Source organism: Chroicocephalus ridibundus, chromosome 2 (genome assembly GCF_963924245.1).
Source record: "Chroicocephalus ridibundus chromosome 2, bChrRid1.1, whole genome shotgun sequence".
NCBI classification, from domain to species: Eukaryota; Metazoa; Chordata; class Aves; order Charadriiformes; family Laridae; genus Chroicocephalus; species Chroicocephalus ridibundus.
Window position 1 is genome coordinate 118,208,105 of NC_086285.1, and position 22,260 is coordinate 118,230,364.

Genomic DNA, 22,260 nt, shown 5'->3' on the forward strand with positions numbered 1-22,260 from the left:
AAAAAGTCAGTATTTAAATAAAATCTCAGGAAATAAAAAGTCAGATTTGATTAATAGAGCAGTTTAGTTGTCACTAACAGGAATGACTAGCCTCTGACGTAGTACCTTTATAAAGTAAGTACATCTGGCTTAAAGAAGTAAGCGTTTGAAGGCTAGTATTTGTAGTATTCTCATTTTTTATGGATTTTCATAATTTATTCTCTCAGCACAAGCAGTCTTATTTTGGTAACCAGTGTTACTGTCTTTCTGCGTTGGCTGGTGGGTTTGTGACTGCTACCTCACTAATAAATCTGCCCCCATCCTTTTTATATTGTCAGCTTCAGTGTGGTTTTATTTCTGCGTCCAGGAGACCACAGCTTCTCTGGGGACCGCGGTAATTAGTCACTAGGCAATCCTCTGGGGTGATGGAAAACGGAGCAACTGCTTAACAGTTCAGAAAGGAGTTTCTCAGTAATCTGACCGGTGTGCGGTATGCTTCCAGGTCAGCTGTTCAGCAAGGCAGCAGCTTAATTTTGGGCGTCTCTTTATCTTGGGACCTATAATTCAGCTGGTTTATATTGATACTTAGCCTATAGCCTTGTTTATTCACGTGCAGATCGGCTGTCTCTCCCCAGCTCGAAGCAAAGACTTAATAGCAGAGGCTGTACCAACTGGCCTATTACCAAGGCTTGATTATTTTTACCAAGCTTATTCTTGAACGCTTACTGGCAGGTTATGAGGCGTTCTTATAAATGATTCAAACGTATAATTGGCAAAAGATATAAACAAAGTATAGTTTGCGAGGCAGTATTTTTACTTGCTGATTTGCACAGTTATTGGTAGAACCTCTCTCTTGGTGGTATTTTCCCGTGAAGAAGCTAACAAGGCTAATTGCAACCACGGGGTGAGAGAATCTCGAGGATTTTACAAACAGGAGTAGGCAGAAATGGCAAAGTGATGGGGTTCCCCCCTGCTCCGCGGTGTGCCCCTGCAGGGTGGTGGCATTTGGGTACAGGCAGTCTCTGGTGGCTTGGGACCAGTGGTCCGTGGTTTCAGTCCAAAAAGAAGGACCTCTCGGGTTTGGGAAGCTGCTGAACTCTGCCTATGGATAAGAAAGGATGGGGAAAATAAGTTATGGAGGCTCAGCACAGAGGGACTGTGCTGATCCTGTGTGTGCCGGCAGAGGATGCTTATCCCTTAGAGCTCCCACAGAGGATGCAGCATCTGTGGTCCAGCAGCCCTGGCCACGCAGCGAGCGCAGGGGTTCTCTGCGGTGCCTGCGCGCCGTGCCTTGCAGGAGAACAGCACTGAGATGAAACAGAGAAAGCTTTCACATGGGTTGTGGTTTCAGCTGATTAAAAAGAGCAAGGCTGGAAGGGCGGGGATGTTGCTGTTTGTCTCATCTCTCCTCCCTCTGGCAATTTCTTTCTCTAACCGCAATTTAAAAAGTGCGTTCAGATATAAAATAGATTTAAGAATTAATGTTTTGAAGAATGATTTAATTTTTTTTTTCCTGAGGTAATTTATTTTATTTTCGGTTGTTTTGTATGCTGTCGGGAACATGAAAAGTAATATTTAGAGTTGAAAGCAAGTAGGAATTATCCTTGCAAATGAGAGATTTTAAATCTTTCTAAAATTAAAACAAAAAAGAACTTTCCCCAATAGCTCCTCTTCAATAGCTGAGGAGGATATAAAAGTGTGGGTGTTGGTGTGAGGGGGGAAATCACATATTTACCAGGTTTTGTTTTAGTTTAATGTTTTTTTTTTTCCTCTGAAAGCTTGGGCTAAGCTGTCACGGTAGATTACAGGAAGTTTTATTTTGCTGAGATTTTTTTATGATGTGTTTTTTTGCATGAAGGGAGGGGTGGTGGTGCCTTTTCTTCTTATTATTTTAAATATTTTTTTTTTATTTGAGCTGTCGCATTTCCAGACTTATTGTCTTTATTGTTCTTGCTGATTCCTAACACAGGGTGACTTGAATCATTTGTCTTGTCTTTCCTTCCTGCCTTTGTGTAGACTTCTTGGCCATACAGCAGGGAACTGAGTACTTTTTTTTTTTTTTCTCCCCCCACCCCGCAACTGATTTATTTTTCAGATGTCGGACACTCTCAGGATCACCCAGACCAAAGAACTTTAAGAAGGTTCATTTTATCAAGAACATGCGGCAACACGATACCAGAAACGGCAGGTACTGTGCATCCAAAGGCTGCTTCTGCAAAGGCAATCCGTGGGGCGTGAGGGAAAGGGCAGGGTCAGCATCACCATGCAAGAACACAGTGTGCCATTGCCACTTACCACATACATAGTCATGGCCTTTAAAATAGTCTGTGAAGGTGCCGGCTGCACTGCACGCTCCTTCCTCGAGTGAAGTACGAGTCAATGGAAGTGCTAGCCCGTAGATTTTTAAGACCTGAGTCTGAGTCTCCTTAATACAAATAACCTGCGTAAAAGGGAAATCCGTGGTGCTGTCGGAGTAAACTAGGCATAATCGGGTTGCGTTTTCGTCGAGGGTAGTGCCAGGCGCTAAGTGTGAGAGGGGCAGATGGCAGAACCTGCCTGGAAACAAGTTTAGCAACGTCTGAATGCGATTTCAACGTCTGTTAGTGGGCACAAAGTGCTGGTTGGTAAAGGCGCAGCTGGGGGTGGCTGTGGCAAGGTGAGGAGTGGGATGCTTGTTTTCAGGGCAGAGGCAGGCAGAGGGGCTCTCGGCGGTGTGTGAGGGGCGCACACCCCGAGCTGGGATGCACACTGCCCAGAGGGCAGCCACAGGCACCGATGGCACCTGTACAGCAGAGGTCGGATGGGCCTTCCCTTACTGCAAAGGCACGGTGCTGTCGTCGTGTTCCCATCAGCAGAATAGGTTCTTCATTGCAGTATCATCCAGCTCAGAAGTGAAACTAGCTCCTGCCTGCTTATGAAAAAGACACCTGCCCTCTCTGGGTTTTTTTCCCAAGACAATTTCCCCATGATGTTATTTCCAAACCTGAATAGGTTTGAAATAGGGCTACCTGAGCAGGTTGCATATAGACTAAACCGTCCCACTGAGAGTTGACCCTTGCCCATGCCTGTTCTCATACAACTGCCGTGGGTGAGAACCATGTGTGTCCCTGTGGACCGATTTGTGCACGTATCCTGTGGTTTCCATCAAACGTGGGACCAGATCAATAGAATTTCTGACATTGCATTGAACCACAGGTTTTATGAATTGAATTCTGGTAGGTGTTACTTGGCTCAAGCAAAATTTTCCTGGCATTAATCTCACACGTACAATTAAATGCAGTGAAAGGTAGTAATCAACATAAATATTGCAGAAGGTGGCTCTGAGAGACAACGGCTTTTTAGAAACAGCTTTTGTAGCAAACAGCCGCATGCAGAACTGTTGACTTGCCTATTGTCTGACTAGCAGCTGATTATTGTCTTTACAACAAATACATGTGGAATCAAGCGCTGAAAAGCAGCCCTCTAATTTTAGTCTGTTTTGTGCATAAATAGATGTATGCTCTGGGAATTTCTTACAGCAAAAAATACTTATTCATAAGGTATTATGCAAATTCCACAGAGTAATTTCTGAGATCTGTGCATAAAATACATGCATAAACTTGATAGTAACATTACCTGTGAAAAAGGAAATAAATATTTGATTTGTAAACTCTTTTATTCTTCAAAGAAGTATTTGTAGGATATATGCAGCATTTTATCTTAATTCATAGATCAGTCATTACATCTGATAATATAACTGAATATTTTTCTCGCTAAGAAAACAGTGAGTAAGCTTCTGCTGTTCAACTGGCTTCTTATCTTTATCAGCAGACATGGTTTTCCAGAATATTTCCATTATCATAATAGAGATCTCTTTATCTAGAATACAGAGACAATAAGAATAAGATACAGAGTTTTGGAAATGCTTTTCATCCTATGGACAAAGAGCCACAGCGATATTGGCTAAAAATAAAATGCAAAGTCAACAGTTCGTGTCACCCCTAAGGCCGGCTAAGTCTAGCAGTAAGTAATCTGAGCACATACCCTGGTTTTCCGAGGGGTCTGGATGTTTTTGCAGTCACAGAAGTGAATAGGCATTCTGGATTAAAAGGACCTCGGGAAAGTCAGGTGGATCTGCTTTATGTGCTCATCCTAAAATAATAGTGTTTCTGAGTACCTTAAGACCTTTAAAGCAGGTGTCCTCCCTGGTTCCCTGTGACATGGAGGAGCACGGGTATTGCAATGCATAGAAAACCTTCCTGGGGCTCCTTTCTGTGCCCAGGACCTCATCCCATGTGGCTCATGCCGGGTTGTGCAGGACACAGGCACTGAGCCAGGCTGGAGTCGGGCTCCCTGAGCTCTCTCCGAAACCCCTGACCCTTCTGTCACAGAACGTCAGCCTTCCGCTTAACTTGAGGAACCCATCTTTGAAAACATCTACAGAGAATGTGTTTTTGAGTGGTGAATTAGTAGCTGGGCTTTAAATAGGTAATTTCAGCTTTCGGTAATTGTTTCAGTGGCGTGTGACTGTGAGCGTCACAGCAAAGAAAACTGCGGTGTGGATGATAGCTCGGGGCTCCTTTCTCTGGTACCCGCCTTTATTTGTGGCTCTCAACTTGTGAAGTGAGGTGTCCTTGTCCTGCGGCACTGCGAGCCCTTCCCCTCTCAGCCCCGGGGGTGGCACACGCTGAGCAGCGATGCTCTGAGTCCAGCCTTTGGCCATCCAGTGGCAAGGCAGGACCGGCTGTGGTTAAAGTAAGAGTTCAGCTATCTCAGCACAGAGAAAAAACAGACCGCAGCTTATCAGCCAGTCCTTGTAAAGCTTCCTGTCGATGGTTCTGTGCACTGGTTAAACCGGTTTCTTTGGATTTGTAGGACGTGGCTTATTAAGGGAGCTGGAAAATTAAGTTTCCTAGGCTTTATTATCCAAGCAGGCTTGTAAAACAGCACAAAACAAATTTTCCCGTTAAAAGACAAAGACAAGTCAACCCTAACATAAAATTAGCACAGGGTGCCACCAGCATGTGGTTTCACCCACTTTATTCAGCAGGTTTATTGGTTCCATAAACCGTGAAGCATAAGATTTCCTATCTGGCAGAAACAGGCCGCCAAAACAGCAACCTGAGCCAGCTGAACAAACAATTCGTGGTGAGAATGGGACAGGAACGTTTCTAGAGTCAACCTATATAGCAGATAGAAAAGCAGTGAAACAATGCTTCTCTGCTACCCCCATGCCATTGCTTTCTCAATTTTTTTAGCAGTATACAGATCTAAGGCAAGGCCAAACACCACCCATGGGCTGTGAAAGGTCTCTTTTGCTGCCCTTTTAATTGTGGAAACGCACACACGTGCACTCCAAGAGGCTGACTATTCGCAGCGTCCTCCCAGTTCATAATTACCCTCGACCACCTTCCAATAGCCTCAGCTTGAACCTGGGAGACTCCAGAATGATGGGTGCTACCCAGACAGCATCCGTGGTTTTGTCTGTTCTCCTTTGCGTGCAGGACAGCACAGCCCTGGTAGTCAAACATCACCAGTCAGGTAGGAGAAAAGAGGCTACAGTATTCCGCGTGTATATGGGACATGTGATGTATATCATATTCCCTGACCGCAGCCTTTTTTGGTGCAACACAATCAAACCTAGACAGACACTAAAGAAAACAAACATTCTTCTTCTTCAAGTCAAGCGAATTACTGATTCTGTTGAGAGCCGCGTGCTCAGTAAGTTTTTGTAGTTTCATAGCATACACCTCGTTAAAGAAATTGGAAGATTAGCTTTTACAGTCTCAGACAGTTGCGCATTGTCAGAGCTCTCTTGCCAAATAATGGTTGCTCTGAACCATAGTAATTAGTACAACTTCTTGGTGAAATGTGAGAATTAGAGAGTGAAAACCTTTTCATGAAGTAATTTTAAACATGTCTAGGTGGCACAATGGCAATCAGGGCACGTAAACCCACTCTGACTCAAGCTGCTTCTGATGTTGGAAATAGCTCATTCAGAGCTGCGCAGGATCATAGACACCCTTTGTTGAAGAGTTGAAATCCAGGGAAATCCTTTTCTCCCATAAACAGCAATTCAATTTTCTTGAAGAGCAATGGGCTTCCACCACACCTTCTTCTCCAAAGCATACTTTGTGAGAGGTATCTGGACTTTCTGCTCCAGCAAACCATTGCAGGCCCTCAGAATTTTTTTGTTTTCCATGCATATCGTCAGACCTCTAAAATAAATGACATTTTATCCCTCCGTGATGACCTTCTGACCGCTGCCCTCCCTGCTTCTCTTTCATTCCTAAGCTCCTAAGGCTGTTTTGCACCAGCCCCCTCCAGCAGCTCTGCAGATGAGGTTTTGTGGCATCCTGGCAGTGGAGGCCGTGGCTCCTGTCCTGCTCTGCGTGGGAGATCTTTATGTAAAGAGGGTCCCCTGGTTTATGGAAGGAGAGGCAATACTTGGGTCCCAAGGGAAAGAAATCTGAAAAAAAACCCTAGAGACTGGGCTGGTGCTTTTTATTTCCGTTCTGGTCTGATTTTCTTCTGATACACACAGCAAGATTTCTGTGGTAACTTCCCACTGTTGTCTTGGCTTGTGAACATGGAAGCACCAGTTTGTTTTTCTTTCAATATTAAGAATTGGGGTGGTTTTTTAGGGAGGTGTAGGGCGTTGGTAAAAGAGCTGTGTTTCCAGAAGCAACCAGAGGGAGTCGGGGGCATGTGCTTAGTGGGTACCGTGGTTCTCCGAATTCAAAGATGCTTTCTGATGTCAGCCTCGAAATCTGTGCCAAGTTTCATACATCAGCAAACAAGGCTTCCAGTGAACAAGCAAGCTGTTGTGAGTAGCAACCATTCAGCAATAAGCAGTGGCAAGCACAAAATTAATCATATGCCAGTTTTTTTTGCTTGCGGATTGCCTTTCTCACATGTGAAAAATGATTCCCCCGTGCTCCGTAACTTACTGCTGCACTATGAGACCATCTTATAGGATCTGAGATACTTACCATAGGCAAAGGGTGCTATAGCATTCAGACAAACAATGAGATCATACTTTATCTGCTGCAGGAGAACTTCCTAATGCTGTGTGCATGTTTATTATTAGAAGCCCTCCTTTATTAAAGGTTAAATGCTACTTTGCTTTTAAATATGCTTTTAAGGAAGAAAAAAAGGATTGCTGTAACAGAATGATCCAGGAGAAGGAAAATTGATCATTCTGCATTTTTCCAAGCATTGCATGCAGGAGCTCTCTTGGGGATCTAAACCTTTTCCAAGAATGATGACTAAGCTTCAGTCCCTTAAGGAAATAGTGTTTTAAAAACAGTGTAACTGGTACGAGATTTATAGGTGCATATGGTGGTTTTTTGGACAGTAAAGAGCAAAACAGCTTGCTAGGGTTTGTTGTCCAACTTTGACCAGCGTAGGACAAAAGATGAGAAATTCAGGTGGATCTGTGGCACGCAATGTCAGAAAAATCAATGTTGGAGAGCACACCAAGGAAGTACAATAGCCCTGAGAACCAACCTAGCAGTAGGTCCTAGCATTTGGACCACAGCTGGAGATTTTTAAAAAGGTAAAAGATCAGTAAATTCCAACACTAATCAGATTAGAAGATGGCACAAATTGCCATCACCACGTCTTAGAGGAATTTGAAGGGATGCAGCCTGTTGGCCAACTTTAGAGGGAAGAAGGGTTTTCGTAGTGTACATTGTACATTTGTACAATTGTCGGTGTCCTGAAGGTAATAAGGAAAGAGGGTATATTTATAAACAGTTATTTATTGGTATTTGATCTTGATCAAGCTTCTTTTGGCTTCTTGCCAATCTGCATCTCCCAAAACTATAATAACGTAGGTGTTGGCAGTCCACGCAGTTTTATGGAAAGTGGGTCTTGACCTCAAGGTGGTTTTGATGTTGCTTAATGCTATGTCAGAGCTTGATGGCTAAAGGTAATAGTGCGGCTGTAAAACAGATGGGTTGCTCTAAAGTATTTGGTTTAATGCCACACAGTGACTTTGCAGATGATGCAGAGATTTGGAGACTGGTTAAAAATAAAAGGCTCTTGCTGTAAGAGTGGCCTGGATTCTGAGATAAGCTCTGTGCAGGCAGATAATGTGTGCTTTCATGTAGCCAAATTTTGAGCTTCCTGCCTGTAAGGAATGAAGGCAAGCCATGCTTACAGGAGGGATTCATCCGCGACAATTAGTGACTGAGATAGACATGTCACTGGAGGAGAAGGACTGAGGAGCTGTGGGGTCAGTCACACCAGAGCGTCAACGCAACATCATAACCAAGAGGGCTGATGTGATTTCTGAGCACAGAGGATGGCGGGTCATCAGGGCTAGACACTGATCTTAAAGGTAAAACTTAAAGATGTGACGTGTGTATCTGCCACCTGTGCAAGTCCCGAGGACAGTGATTCTGCCCAGAGACCAAGAAGGGTGATGGGGAAAAACTGGAGAAGACTCAAGGAGAAACCTGGAAAGCAGTGAAAGGACCTGAAAGCTTATGATAATAGCAAACTTTGACTTCATCCATGAATCAGGCTATTTCAGGAACAGGAAGCTGAAAATGAAAGGAGTCCTTTGGTTTAGCAGAGAAAGGTCACGCTGGAAATTCTTGTCCGATAAATGCAGACTCCAGGTCAGCCACAGAGTTGTGGTGTGCTTCACAGGTGGTTGCTGGTGTCTGTCACCTGGTTTGCTGCTGGATTTGTCTGTTTAGTTTCAGCCATAGTGGTGAGTTGCCAGGGCAGCTCCTTCCCTCTCTGGGTGGACTCCTTTCACTAGGACTCCTTTCTCTAGAAAAACATCTATCCTGGATTCCAAGTAACGTATTCAAGATAGTCTTCCTAGAAAGTCTGTAGAGGGGATGGGACTGCACTACTCATTTGCTGTGTAATGTATGGCACAGGCTTCAGCACTTCTGTAAAGACTCACTAGCGCGATACCCTACCTGTGAGATAAAAAAGAGGAGGGAAAAATCATCCGTGATGGAAGTTTTATGATTACGAATTCCTCAACGGTAACATCTCTTGCTTTGCTTATTGTGGTGGGATTTTTAAATTTTAGTCTTTGATTTCTTTTATTTTCTTTTATATTTTAGAATAGTGCTTATCAGCAGCAGAAGATCCTTCTGTAGCATATTTTCAGTGCTGCCATATCGAGACTGTACCCAAGTCGGGTATGTATATTTATACATGTACTACATAGTCTTTCTGGACCTGCATGTAGACCTGATAACGCACAACAGCATGATGGAGGCTAATGCTTTTACATATCTGCTCTGAGAAGAGATAAATGCACTTAGATATATTTGCCTTGTGGAACATTACCAGGTTAAAACTACAGCTCTCAGTCCCCAGCTTATTTATATGTGTTGTGGTATCTTTGATTATTAAACTGGAGAAGACTACTCCCCTGAAATCAATGTTCTTGAAAAATGCTCTGTTTTTATTGTTTCTTCTGACTTCACTCATCTTTGACAAAACAAGTACTTTAGACAGGACAACTTTTATTTCATAAGCAGTGTTAGCTTTCTCATTCTCCCACGCGAACACGGTGCTACTGTATCTAGATTTCCAGAACTATAGAGAAATATTTGGATTTAAACATAATACCTTTTCATTGTATGTTTATCCATTAGTCAGATCATTCAGTCAGTGAAAACAGATTATTTTGGCCATAATACCATACAGGTTCTTAGCTGATGTAAGCAATGTCCGTGGAGCTGCCTTGCGTCTCGTGACATGCTGAGACACTAGAGCCCTGATAGAAAAGTTTATTCAGATTGAAGCAGTTTGCCAAAGACTGAGAACGCTTCTTGCTCTTCCACCAAAACTGCAGAAGTGGAAGAAACTGGATTTGGCTAGGAGACGTTGGCTGGTGGGCTCTGGGCACAGCTTGCTGGGTGCCTTCAGAGGTGCAGTGCAAGGGTGGGAAGGGCAGGGCTGATCAGCAGAAGGAGCAAAGGGTGGCCACTGTGGCCACTCACTAGAGAGCTGAGAGTTGCCTGTAGTTGGGGTCAGCTCAGCACCTGCAGGGCACAAAATCTGTGGGAAATATTCAGCTGATACACTGAGGTGGGTTTGAAAGACCCAGAAATCGTCCAGAGTCAACTTTATCCAGTGCATAAAGGATGAATTTGGCTCCTGTTTTTCAGCCATCTCTTTAATTCTGGAGAATGATTTGCCACAAACCGCTTGTGCATCAGGAATTCAAAACAAAAGGAGATTATTTTTAATGCACAAAGGAAAGGAGGCACCTTTGTAGGAGAGCTGACTTGCTCTCCTGTCTCTTACAGTAATTTTTTTCCCTTAATTAAACTGGGATGACACATCAGGCAAATTCTTGACAGACTGGCAGCTTTGTTCGTTCTTCTTGGGTACACTGTCATTCATTCATGGTCATTCGCTGTGGAAATTGCCTCTTTATTGAAAATTGAATGTATTTTGAAATAGTGATGACTGGTTATACCTTCTAAATTACAGCAGTAATGAGCCCAGCTGCAAACCTAAATATTATTTCAGCATGTAATGTCTTGTACCATGCTTGCGCAGCAAGAAGAGCATGGGATGAGAAGGTAGCAAGTGCCAGTACAAAACAATCCAGCCCTGTTCCTTCCGCTAAAGAGCTGAGATTTTAAAAAAATGCCCTCTGTCTTTCTTCCAGAGCATCAGAGGAAGAGACAAACAATTCAGTGGCACCTCCTTCCAGGAACAGCTGGTGCAAAGAACAGATGAGGCAGTATAGCATAAACTGTAGGCACTCTGTTCAGGCTGCACAGTGCTTGCTTACTTCGTTGCACATTTTGGATGTGTGGTGGGAGCGGGGAGAGACACTGGTGCTCTCTTGAAGTACTGTAGTGACAGCATCCTTTAGCTTTGCTATCTCTGAATCTCTGGATTGCTGATGTTTGTCCCTGGGCAAGATGTCCTACCTGATTTATGTTCTGCAAACATTGCTTGAATAGCTTAGGAAAAGAAAGGAATCATTGCAGGGAACCTTGGGTGCATCTGCCATGAGACTGGAGTAAACCCTGGCAGGAGTGGGGTGAACATGGATGCAGGGGGGACTGTTCCATGTGAGAGGAGCACGTGGTGGAGCTGCTGCTGCTTCTCCACCTCTGCTCCGGCTCGCGGGCACTGTGGCCAGTGAGGACACAGCTGTGTTTTGGGGAGGCTGCCAGGCCTCAGTATGTTGTGGGCAGCACAGAAGAGCTCTACTGTATCGATGCTGGCAGCTAAACTGTGCTAACGGAGCCACTTAAAAAAAAATCTGAAAGGCAGTTCCTGCAGACGCAGCTAGGTTCTGCATACCTGGTCAGGGTGGATGGGGCAGCATCGCCCCTTACCAATGGCGTGCAAGCAGTGTACTCTAGGCTGTGGCCCTTGGTTGCCCACCTTCCATACCGAGGTCAGCTACAACAGCAAGAACCCTCCTCAAGCCCCCAAACTGTGTTTTCAAGTGGTTGTACAAATGGAAACGGAGGTGTAGGGGGTGTGGGGAGGAGTGCCATGGAAGTACATGAGAGGGTGAAGTTTGAGCTGTCCCCTGGAATATGTTTCCCAAATCCCCCGTTCCCAGCAGCTGCCAGCTCACCAGAGTGCAGCTGGCAGCAGGCTTTTGGAGGGAAGGGTACTCCAGAGCGGTGCAGAGGCTGCTGGGGATGATGGTAGGTTTTGCTTCCTGCAGTTTCAGAAGGCCGATCTGGTGGTACTTGCTAGGGCTGAGAAGGAAGGACACCATGTGCTGGGAAGATTACTTTCTCTAGTTTTCTCTATTACACTGAAGAGAAGCAAAAACTACAAAGCAGAGTGTGACATGATGGGGAGAAAAAAGTCGTGAAAAGAAGTAATCACTAGAATTTCCTGTCCTCAAAATTTTGTCCATTCCTTGTATTTGATGGAAACCTGGAAACCTAATGCTTTAGCTTATAGTGCTTTTGTGCAAGGGAAGAGGGGAGAATTAAAACTAAATTGACAAAGGTTTTGACGTGTGTTTTCTCCTCTTGGAGTCACTCAGAGGCAGGTACTTTTGTGGGTCTGGACCATAAATTCTCTTCTCTGGGTCTGGCTACATTAAGGTTGCCGGCATCTTTGCTGGTGGCGTGAAGATAGGCACGGCTTCACCTGTTTCCATGGCCAAGAGTAGGGTAATGGGCAGGACTGGAGCTTGCTTTTCTTCCCCCATCTAGACCAGCGGAGCATCTGTGAGAGCAGACATAGCCAGGTGAAAGCCATGTAAGGATGGCTATACCGCAAGTCAGGAGCTGAAAGGCACGCTGAGCACCTCTCCTGCTGGCTTCCCTTGGCCCTCAGCATCCTACGATGCCACAGCCCAAAGTCATCAGACCCCATTCAGGGTTTAGTGGTGGCCAAGGGCAGTGATGAGAGGGTTGCCCTGTCCTGAGAGCACTGTAACAGTGTTATTGCCTCTGTTATTAAATTAACAGACACACACGCAAACTCTCGTCATCATTGCAGGCTGATCTGCAGATCTGCAGCACCAACATCATCCAGCAACACTGATAATGTTGTGAAGTACAAAGTCATTGGGTGATACCAAGGTTAGAGGTGAGACAATTCAAGTGCTAGTGCTGGTACTAGAGGATCGGTTGTGCGGTTGTTACTCCTTTTTTCAATGTATTGGAAATCTTCATGGCTAAAGGGTATTCATGGTCTGAATTTTTCTGCTGAACAAAATCTTGCCCACCTGTGAAACATGCATGCTGTTACCACATAGAGATTTTGCAGTAAGGTTTACAAACAAAACACATACATGAGGAGATGCAGCAGTGACTACTGAACCTTTTTTACCGTTGTGGAGAGATACCCGTGCTTTATAAAAATTGTTTCTCTCTCCTTTCTCACCACTCACTGATGTTATACTATGGATCACATTGACACCCCGGTATTCTTCAATAATACCTACAAATTTGAAGCATCATACATAATGTTATGCTAATACTATTCTTCAAGTTCCTGTTCCTCTTTCTTATTTAAATATAATACTCCAAGAGATGGAAGAGCTACTTTGTGAAGGATATCGAGACTGGATTTCTGGCTCAGCATCCACTCTGTATCTTTCTTGCAGGAGATGAGAATCAATCCCCATCTATCTCTGCAGATGGGCAGAAAACGGGAGGTAGTGACGGTGGTGAGAGGTGTGCCTGGTGCAGCCCCTGAGCTGCTGTGGCGCACACCTCCTTTGTCAAAGGTTGTCACAGTGGAAGCTCGCAGCAAGTGGAGTTGGGCCTTGGTGCCGTTCCTCTTCCAGGACAGGAGATGCCTCGAATCACTAGCAAATAGCTGCCCCATCACACACACTCAGCACGTGCAGGTACACATGCACGCTGCGCTGCTCAGAGGGCCTCAGAGGGGATTCGTGTCATGGCAGACCGAAGAGTGGAGGAGACGTTTGCAGATGGATTAGACAAGACTTGAAGGAATTAACTCCATTTGGAGGTGGGCTCCAGACGGTTTGAGATGGATTGGATTTCAGCCCTTTGAGACAGGAGCTGGGGATCAGACACAGCAGATTTAGCCATTAGGCAGGTCATGCTCCGGGTGCTAGGGTCACTGCGCATGTCCCCAGAGAGGAACTGTTATGGCCAGGCTCTCCCTTGCAGTCAGCAGAGGGAACGTGCCGGCAGGTTTCTCCCACCCAACTCCCCAGCACGGTCAGTGCAAGGACGCTCTGTGTGACCCCACCTGGGATAGAGAAGGACCAGGTTCAGCTCTGCCTCCAGGTACCTACCCTGGAAAAGGCAGATTTCCTGGGCAGGGGAAGAAGAGAACCCATTCTGCATTGCTGACCTGCTCTTGGAGCTTCCCTGCGCACCACTTCTTCTTCAACTTCCAAGGGGACAGTGCAACACTGACAATACTCATGGATGTTGTCGGAGTCACTCCATGTGGTTTGCAGGACATGGTGGCCTGCAGAAAGGCTCTAAGTATGCTTGCAGCCATCTGAGAGCAATCCAGTTCTCGTTGGTATTTTAAGGTGCCAAAGCATTTTCAAAATAGGCGATGGCAATGTATGTATGCCTGTCACTGTTAGAGGTGTCACAAAGGAGGAGGAGGAGGAAGAGGAAGGTACCATATTGTCTTTCCCTCCAGCAAAGTGCAGTCAGCTGGGTTTATAGTTGTGTTGTGTTTTGTTTTTTTTTACTTCAGCATGCATCATTATGATTCATAATTTAAAAACATGTTTTTGAAAAGGGACTTTTTAGGCTTGTTTTTGTTAATGGCAAAAACACTCACAGATTGAAGTCATACCTGTTCTGATGATACTTTATTTTGTGATGTTGTAAGAACCTTTTAAGAGCTCCCAAGTTCCTGCAAAGTCCTGCCCAGAAGATGAATCTAGAGGACACGGGTGAGGAGGAGAGCTGGCGGTGTCGCGTGGATGTGGCACTGCAACACAGCTGGTCTTAATTCGACTCTCAGCCGCTGGGCTGGCAGTGACCGACTGCCACTGGGGCTGGAGGTGATCAGCTACAGGACAGGAAACCCAGAGCATCAGATAGTGCATGGCCTTATAAAACCGGCCGATTCACCTCGTCTTTTATTCTTCATGGCATTGAATTCATTAAGTGCTTAGAAACTTACCTGCAGCAGGCAGGGCTGCTGCATATTGCTGTCTTGACAAGAATATAGGTATTCATCTGACTAAACTTGCCTCCAGTTAAGGGAAATAATGCAATATGGATAATCAAATGGATTGAAGCCCAGGAAACGGACCGTTCTTCTGAAATAAAGCAGGAAGTCGTTAGATAAAATGAATTTGCGTCCTTCTCAGAAAAGCTACAAACCAGCTTCATCCAGTTTCTAAAGATAAATCACTGCTGAATTTAACTTCGAATTTAACTAAATGCTCAATGTTCAGTGATGCTGAGAGCAAGAGGTTTCCAATACAATACCATCACCCCAAATAATATGTAGCCACAACGATCGATGAGTCCATAGGGCAGGCGTTACGAAGGGCCTTCGTTACCGAAACTCTGAAATCTTTGTTCGTCTTCGGTGTTTAAACTGGGTAAGAAAGTCGTTTGCAAAATGAGGCAAAAAGAAGCATTTAGGTGAGGTTGTCTTGCACACGGCACCCCCGCTGTCAGTTATTTGGCAGGTCGAGTAACGAGCATTGCAGTGAGAGTGGAAAACGGGAATATTTGCAGAAATGAGAGCATCTAAATTGCCATAAGGATAGTAGCAGTAAGCACGCAGCAAAGCAGGGTACTCTGTTACATCCCTCGGGTTTGTCACCAGCTTCCTCACTATTCTTTCCCAACAGATTTTTGTGCACAAGGCAGTTTTGATTAAGTCATCAATCTCGAGTGCTTTTCCTGAGCACTTATCATTCTGTAGGCCTGGGGAATAATAACTATCTGGTTTTAGTCGATAATAGGGAAACTGAAGTATTCCTGCTTTTCTTTACCATTGCCCATTTTCCCTGCTTCTCTCAAATTGAACAGAAAACCAAAAGCAAGTGCGTATTAGCTTTACAGAAAGACACATAAATCTGGGGGCTTTTTTTCCCCACAACAGGACGTTTCAAAACTAAGCATCTCATGTGTGAAATTTCTAGAGCCACCGTTGCTCATTTTTGTGAGTTGCCCTGTTCCCTTACATTGAAATTAAGTAATGAATCTCCAAAAGCTAATAGGTTTAAATTTTGAACGTTTATTTGGTGTTGGGCAAAACATCAGGACAAGAGCTGACATGCTCACACCTAAATATGTTTGGAGAGAAAAAAAGGATACTGGCCCATTAGAGCCATCTTTCCAGGAGTTTTTCCACCTTCTCTCCCTGCAAATTGCCTCTGGAGTTGTTGTTCTAGCAACACTAATGGCAATTAGGATCTGAAAGCTCACAATCAATTAAAGCAAGCAGTCTCAGGCAGCGGGAGATCTGCTGGTGGGCTGGCTGGCAGCACGTCTTTTCCAAAGTTGTCATTGTTCTTGTCCCTATAAACAGAGACGATGAGTAGAAATTATTTACAGTGATGGATAAGAACAGTATCTTTTCTTGATGCCTCATGAGCCGCCTTTGCTTTTAGAATAAATTTTAACAGTCAGGAATCGCTAAGCGTAAAACATAGACACAAAAGGCTTACATCTCTAAATAACAATTATCAGATTCCTTTTTGCAATAAGCAGAAGGCTTTTTCATGTATCTAGAAATCTATTTAATATTTAATGGACTCCTAAATTATTCACAGGTTAAAGTGTTCAACTGTTGCTGTCATTTAAAGAGCAAGTGCCCAGCAGGAGTCTTGCATGGGGCTTTGTAGATCACGTCAAAGCGTAACATTTGATTCATTAAAGAAATGTTACATCTTCCAGAGGTAATAACATCCAATTTATATTCTGTTAATCCTGGCCTGACTAATAAAAGATAGGGTGAGATTTCCTGTTTTGATTCTTATCTACCTGCTCAGCAAAACTTTTCGCTGTCCCACAACAAATTTAGGATCCCAAGTCACCTGGTACTGTTCCAAGAAAATCTGTCAACTCTTTTTAAGTGGAAAAACTGTCGATTTTTTTTTTTTCTGCAGTGTTGGATGACTAAAACAATATGCTTAGTTTTGTGTGTAGTTTGTAACACTGCTCAGCTTTCTGGAAATGGCATGCACAAATAGAATATCTAGAGCTTGACGTTAGTGTAAATCAGGGTAACTTACCAAACTTCGTCAAAAACTGGGATCTGGTTTTTTGTCTCCTAAAGAAATATTGTCCCTGATCTTCACATTTCCTCAAGCTTTCCCTGCTCAAATAAAGTAAAGGTAGTAAGATTAAGTTCACGTGATTTATTTTTGCTTTTCGCTGTCTGCTCAAATCCCTTGAAAACTTTTTGAAAAAGCACTTTTGGAAAATAAAACGGGAAAATCAAAAATGAGGAAGAGGAGGAAGGAAGTTTTCTTCACTTAAAAGCCTCTTTGGCAAGGACCATGTTTCCTCCTCTGCATTTTGTAAGTACCTTTACTATGGGACGTTGGTTTGTGCAGTTCCTCGGTCCCATTGGTAATCTAAATAACTTAAACACAGCGAAGGCTTGATTTATTTCTTTTTATATAAAGTGCCTGTCCTCCATATGCTTCTGCCTGGTGTAGCCCATTGACTGTCGTGCCACATGAGGGCGTGTGTCCTGAAGAACTCGGTGGCAGTGGTTGGTAGCACTGGTGTGGTGGCTGTACCCAGACAACCATCCTGACTGTTCCCCAGGCATGATTTGTTTGCGGAGGGCAAAGCGCAGGCATCCCCCAGGTCTTTCCTAATTGCACTTGGGATTTTAGGGGTGTGGGGAGGAAGCAGCTGTGCTGGGGCTCTCCCAGCAGCAAGGTGGCAGCCCTTGGGCTTGCTGGGGCATTTGTGAACTTATTTGTCTGTAATAGGAGGGAGGGAGGGAAAAATGAAGGATTGTCCTACAAAGACATGACTAGCTTGATGTTGGTTTTAGTAAGAAGAAACTCAAGAAGGATAAGGTAGAGTCACTTAGGGGCTCTAATTTCCTATTAAGTGTTCACTGAGATCTTTTACCAGCGAGAGGAGGATGTGCGTAAGCTAGGATGAGCCTTTCCATTTATACATTAATAAGAAACTGCATGTTGTTTAGTTCAGATTATTTTCCTCTAGAGAGGAAGTTTAGTTCTCTGTTTTGTGAACACATTTCTCTCCAAACAGTAATATTTTATTACTCTCTTTTACAACACAAGCAATCGTGTACTACCTAGAAACACAGAGCATATGTAGAGGAGCAGGAGACCCTAAGTAACCCTTGCTACTCAGGATGAGGGGTAGTAACTGCGGTGTTTTTCACAGGGTCCTGACAGTAGAGCAGTCTTTAGAAAGATCAGGAAGATGGGGAAAATGGAGACATCAGTGCCCATCGATCTTCAGCTCATGTCCAGGGATCATTCCTGTGTGTGCTCACGCTTGCCAGCTGACTCCGATCCCTGCATCCAGAGCACTGATTTCTTCTCAGTCCCCAGAGCTGCTCTTGTTTTTAAAAGCTGGTGTGCTGACTGTTCAAAGAGTGCCAGATTTTCATTTTATGAATTACAGAGTTGTCTATCCTTGTCTGTTAATTGCATGGAGAAATTTCTCCATGGCTTGTTTTCAAAGCCATCATGGCATTATTCCTTCCTCTGTGTCTGCAAGGTTTTGAGTGGAAGGGAACTAAACTGCTCTTATATTATTTCAGGTAATTCAGATTTTTGTTCTCATTTTTGGGGTTGGGGGCTTCCTGAAATTGTTTGCTTGTTTCTTAGATAAGACCTGCTGAAATGGTTACTATTTGGCATTTATCTCTATGAGAAATAGTTCCTTTAAGCACGTTGTGCACAAGAGCAGAGAGGCTAATCCCATGCTTCTGACAGAGGGTTATTTTTACATAATTATTTGTCCAGCCCCTCAGTAACACGATATCAGGAAACAAGAATAACGATGTGACACCGTGCTAAATGAACCCCAGTCAAGAAACTAAGAGGGCTTTGTTGGGATTAGAAACTTGATACAGTCTTTTCCTTTGTCACAGAAGTATGTTTTCCAGCAGATAGACGTGTTGGATTTTTCCAGCAGTAGGGCACATGATTTATTGGGGACTTGCTGATTGCCATGTTGCAGAGAAGTAACATGAGTGACAGGTTGGAAAGGGAAGACGAGGAAACAGGGTGTGCAGAGACAAAGTCCAGCCCTGCAGTCGGGTGAAGAGCCTGCAGGGCTTCCCCCTGCCTCAGTGTCAGTGTCTCTCCCACACAGATTTTTAAGAACGTACTTGGACCTCAGTGGAAATAATTTTCAACTAGGAAAATATTGTGAGATAAGTGCTCCGGAGTTGTATACAGCTGTTATTTGCGGCGCATAAATTTGCCCTTTTTTTTCTTTTATTTTCACTCATATTTTGATTGTGAGGCTAAAGCATGGGATACAGCCTGCTTCTGTCGGGCATCTCATTTCCCTCCAAGTGTAAGATGGCAAACAGGTCAGTCCTCCTAAAGTAGATCCCCGAATTTCCATCCCAAGGCAATGGACAGCTGGGTTTCTCCTGCTCACGTCCAGCAGGAGGGTCGCTGGGCTTTGGACACTCTCCTGCACTTGGAGGAGCAGGAATCCCTCCTGAATTCAGCAGTTTCTGTCCGACGGCGTAGGGGGACGTGCGTATGTTCTGTAGGAGCATTCGTCTGCTGGATACATGGCACTTAAGTGCTCAAGCTACATTGTTGGATCTCACCTGAAGTGTATATGACTTCCAGTTCCTTCCCACTGCCAGGTTCTGTCAGAGGCACCCCATGACGGGGAACCTTGCTCTACACCATAGGTGGGGTATGAGGTGCAACCTGCATTTTAATGTATTTTAGACAACACAAGTGCTGCCCGTAGAAGAAGTTCTCTGATCTGTGCTGTGCATTGGCATGTTTGGATTAATGCTGCTATACCTTATTTCAGCATTGGGTGGTGGAAGGTAAACCAGGTATGTATATTAAGAGCTGTTTCTGCTCTGGTTTCTGTTCCCCAGGGATATGAAGCTGGAAGGTGGACGCCAGTGCCATTCTACCGGAGTGTGTCTCAAAGAGATAATTGGTCTTGAAGGTGTGGAGCTCGGAGCGGATGGGAAGGTGGGGATTCAGTTACTACTTCAGTTACTACTTCTACTACTACTTCAGTTACTACTACGTTAGATTTTTGTAATAAGGGGAAAAAAATGTGTAACTAATAACAAGCACAGATAGAAAAATAAATTAAAACGTGCACTGTAACACTATAGTTAAAGCACAGTATGTGCAAACTGGAATTCAGACCAAGCTGTCAATGCAAACAACTCTGTTTCCTTGAAGAAATTTGCCTGCGGCAACATCTGAGTCTGTAAAGAATTGCTGAATCGCGCAGCCTTCCCCTGGCTCTAACAGGAGGTATCACCGCAGAGTATATTGTCAGAGGCCTGAAAATAATTTCTGTTGAGAGTTGTAAGCTGTAATTCTGCTTGCTCTCAATTTTATTTAATAAAATATTTTTTTCTTAATGGTATATTTTCCAAAGAGCAGGAAGACAGAAGTACAAATCTGATGAGTATTTCAAAATCCAGGAGTGTATTCACTTGAATAGAATAAGCAATTACGAATCTGTAGGGAAAGTGATCCGTTTTAAACAAGTATATAGAGGAGAGACAATTTTAATCATAAACTAAAACATTTTTTTCTGAAAGCTTGATTTACTTTTTACAGTTCAGTTTACCCAGTCTGCTGCCATTTATGGATTGAAAGGCGTTAGGTCAATGCTGCTACACATGGTGCGCTCACCTAACCAGGTGTCAGGCCAGACCACAGGCTGTAAATTCCTGAAGACAATCTGTCTGCTTATAAATAAATGAAAGCTCACATGATTTATTTGATACCTGTTCTGACCTCCTCCTAGTAAACCAGTCTGGAGTCTGAGACTCTTTAGACTCTTTTTTTTTTTTCTTCAATATAATGTTATTTTTGGAAAATAAACCTGTGAGAAGCAAGGCCAAGGATGAAACTGGAGAATTGGTACGCTCTAAAAATAATTTTGTCACAAGTTGTTCATTCACACTCAGTCCGTGTTAGGAGGTAGTAAATGATCTCCCACAACCATTGCTGTAAACTGGTAGCTCACTTACAACACCAGTAAGACTCTGCCAGACAAAATCCTAAAGGACAAAAATACCGGAGAAAGTGCTCAAGTTTAGCAACGTTCAAGTGATTTGCCTCTGGCTGCTCTGTGCTGAGGGACCCGTAGGGATGATGCTGTTTCAGTAAAGAAGCACCTGAAACCTGCTACAGAGAAGGCCCACTGAAAAAAAAAAAAAAACCCAACCCGACCAAATTGACATATTTTTAAATCTGACCCTTGAGTAGGATTTTGTAAATCCAGCATATTAGAGCTTGCGTTTGTGGGTTTGTTTTGTTGAAGAATTAATGCCTTTGCAGAAGTTTTTTTTTTCGCATGGATAAAGTGACTGCAGTGAAGCAAATGTGGGTGACTGGTGTTTATTCATCTGTGCCTAACTATTAAATCCAGAAAATCCTCCGCTAATTTGGCTTCTCTTGCTTACAATCAGGATGCGCCAAAGGCATCCCGCTGCGGCTGAGCTGGGCTGATAGTAACTGTCTGTCCGTTCTGACTTTCTTTTTAGACGGTTTCTTATACACAGTTCCTATTTCCCACCAACGCTCTGGGAACTCGGAGGAACACAATAGACTCCACCTCATCCTTCTCCCAATTTCGCAATGCAAGCCATCGTAGCCTTTCTTTGGCAAGAGCTAACAGCACCCAGGGGAGCATTGATGCAGGTAACTTCTCAAGAAGCTTGTTCTAATATCCTTGGGTACCCTGGCGATAGGTAGTTATTGTGAAGGATGGACGGATGTCATGTTTTAGTCCCCCTTTTTGCTTAAATTAAGCAAAATACAGTCTCATGTCATGGGTGAAACAGCTCATTCCATGTTTATTTAGCATAGCTGGCTTGCGGATGATGGGAAGTTAAGTAAACAGGGCTGCTGGTCCTCTCCCCTGCCCCTGATGGCACTCGGCGTGCCTCCTCCTGTCACCAGCATTGTCTGTTCCTCCTGCATCAGGCTCATCGTTACCTTCCTTTGCTATGGAAAATTTACAGTGGCAACACAGTAGTCATACGCTGAAGGTGTAAATCGTCCTCGTGACCTTTATTCAGCTGGAAAGGGCTGTGTTTACAAAACCAGGCACAAAACATAAGCCAAAGCACTATATGCTTAAGATAGTTTGGCATGTTTAATGAAACAAATCAAAACATCCACATAAACAGATGAAAACTTGTTGCCGGGAATAAAAGGCATTGTGGCGCTTCATATAATTTTACAGTTCTGTAAGCCCTATATTCCCATTTACCAGGTAATTCATAAGCTGTAGGTCCTCTGTGTCTTTGCAAATTTTATTAGTATTGAAATACTTAGAGTTTTCAAGATTTAGAAAAATCTTTCGACTCTTTCAAAAACCTTGCATGAATATTGTTTTGTGCGTTGTCTGTGAACTCATTTGCCACTTCTGTTAAGTCCAGAGATTTCTTGATGTAATGAATTCTTTTCTTAAATTTACCATTGTTTTGTAGGTAGTGACCTTGGAGACTTTGTTGAATACGACCCAAATCTTTTAGATGATCCCCAATGGCCGTGTGGAAAACATAAGCGGGTTTTAATATTTCCTTCATATATGGTAAGTGATACGCAAAATTAGGTGTAGCACAGATAAGTTTCGGTAACAGTATTTTGAAGGTTGAGGTTACATTTGGCCATATTTTAGAAAGATTATTTTTTTTTTAAAT

The 22,260-nt window shown here is 43.8% G+C and overlaps 1 protein-coding gene across 2 annotated transcripts in view; it reads left to right on the forward strand.

Annotated features, from left to right (window-relative positions):
• CABLES1 (Cdk5 and Abl enzyme substrate 1) overlaps nucleotides 1-22,260 on the forward strand; it is a 73,707-nt gene that overhangs the window by 37,198 nt on the left and 14,249 nt on the right. Inside the window, exons 3-7 of one of the 2 annotated variants that reach the window (XM_063326704.1) lie at nucleotides 2,075-2,167; nucleotides 9,048-9,125; nucleotides 19,459-19,558; nucleotides 21,097-21,253; nucleotides 22,048-22,151. In XM_063326704.1, coding sequence (XP_063182774.1) covers nucleotides 2,075-2,167; nucleotides 9,048-9,125; nucleotides 19,459-19,558; nucleotides 21,097-21,253; nucleotides 22,048-22,151 — 532 coding nt within the window. The remainder of the gene's footprint in view (nucleotides 1-2,074; nucleotides 2,168-9,047; nucleotides 9,126-19,458; nucleotides 19,559-21,096; nucleotides 21,254-22,047; nucleotides 22,152-22,260) is intronic. The other variant, XM_063326705.1, reaches the window with a different exon arrangement.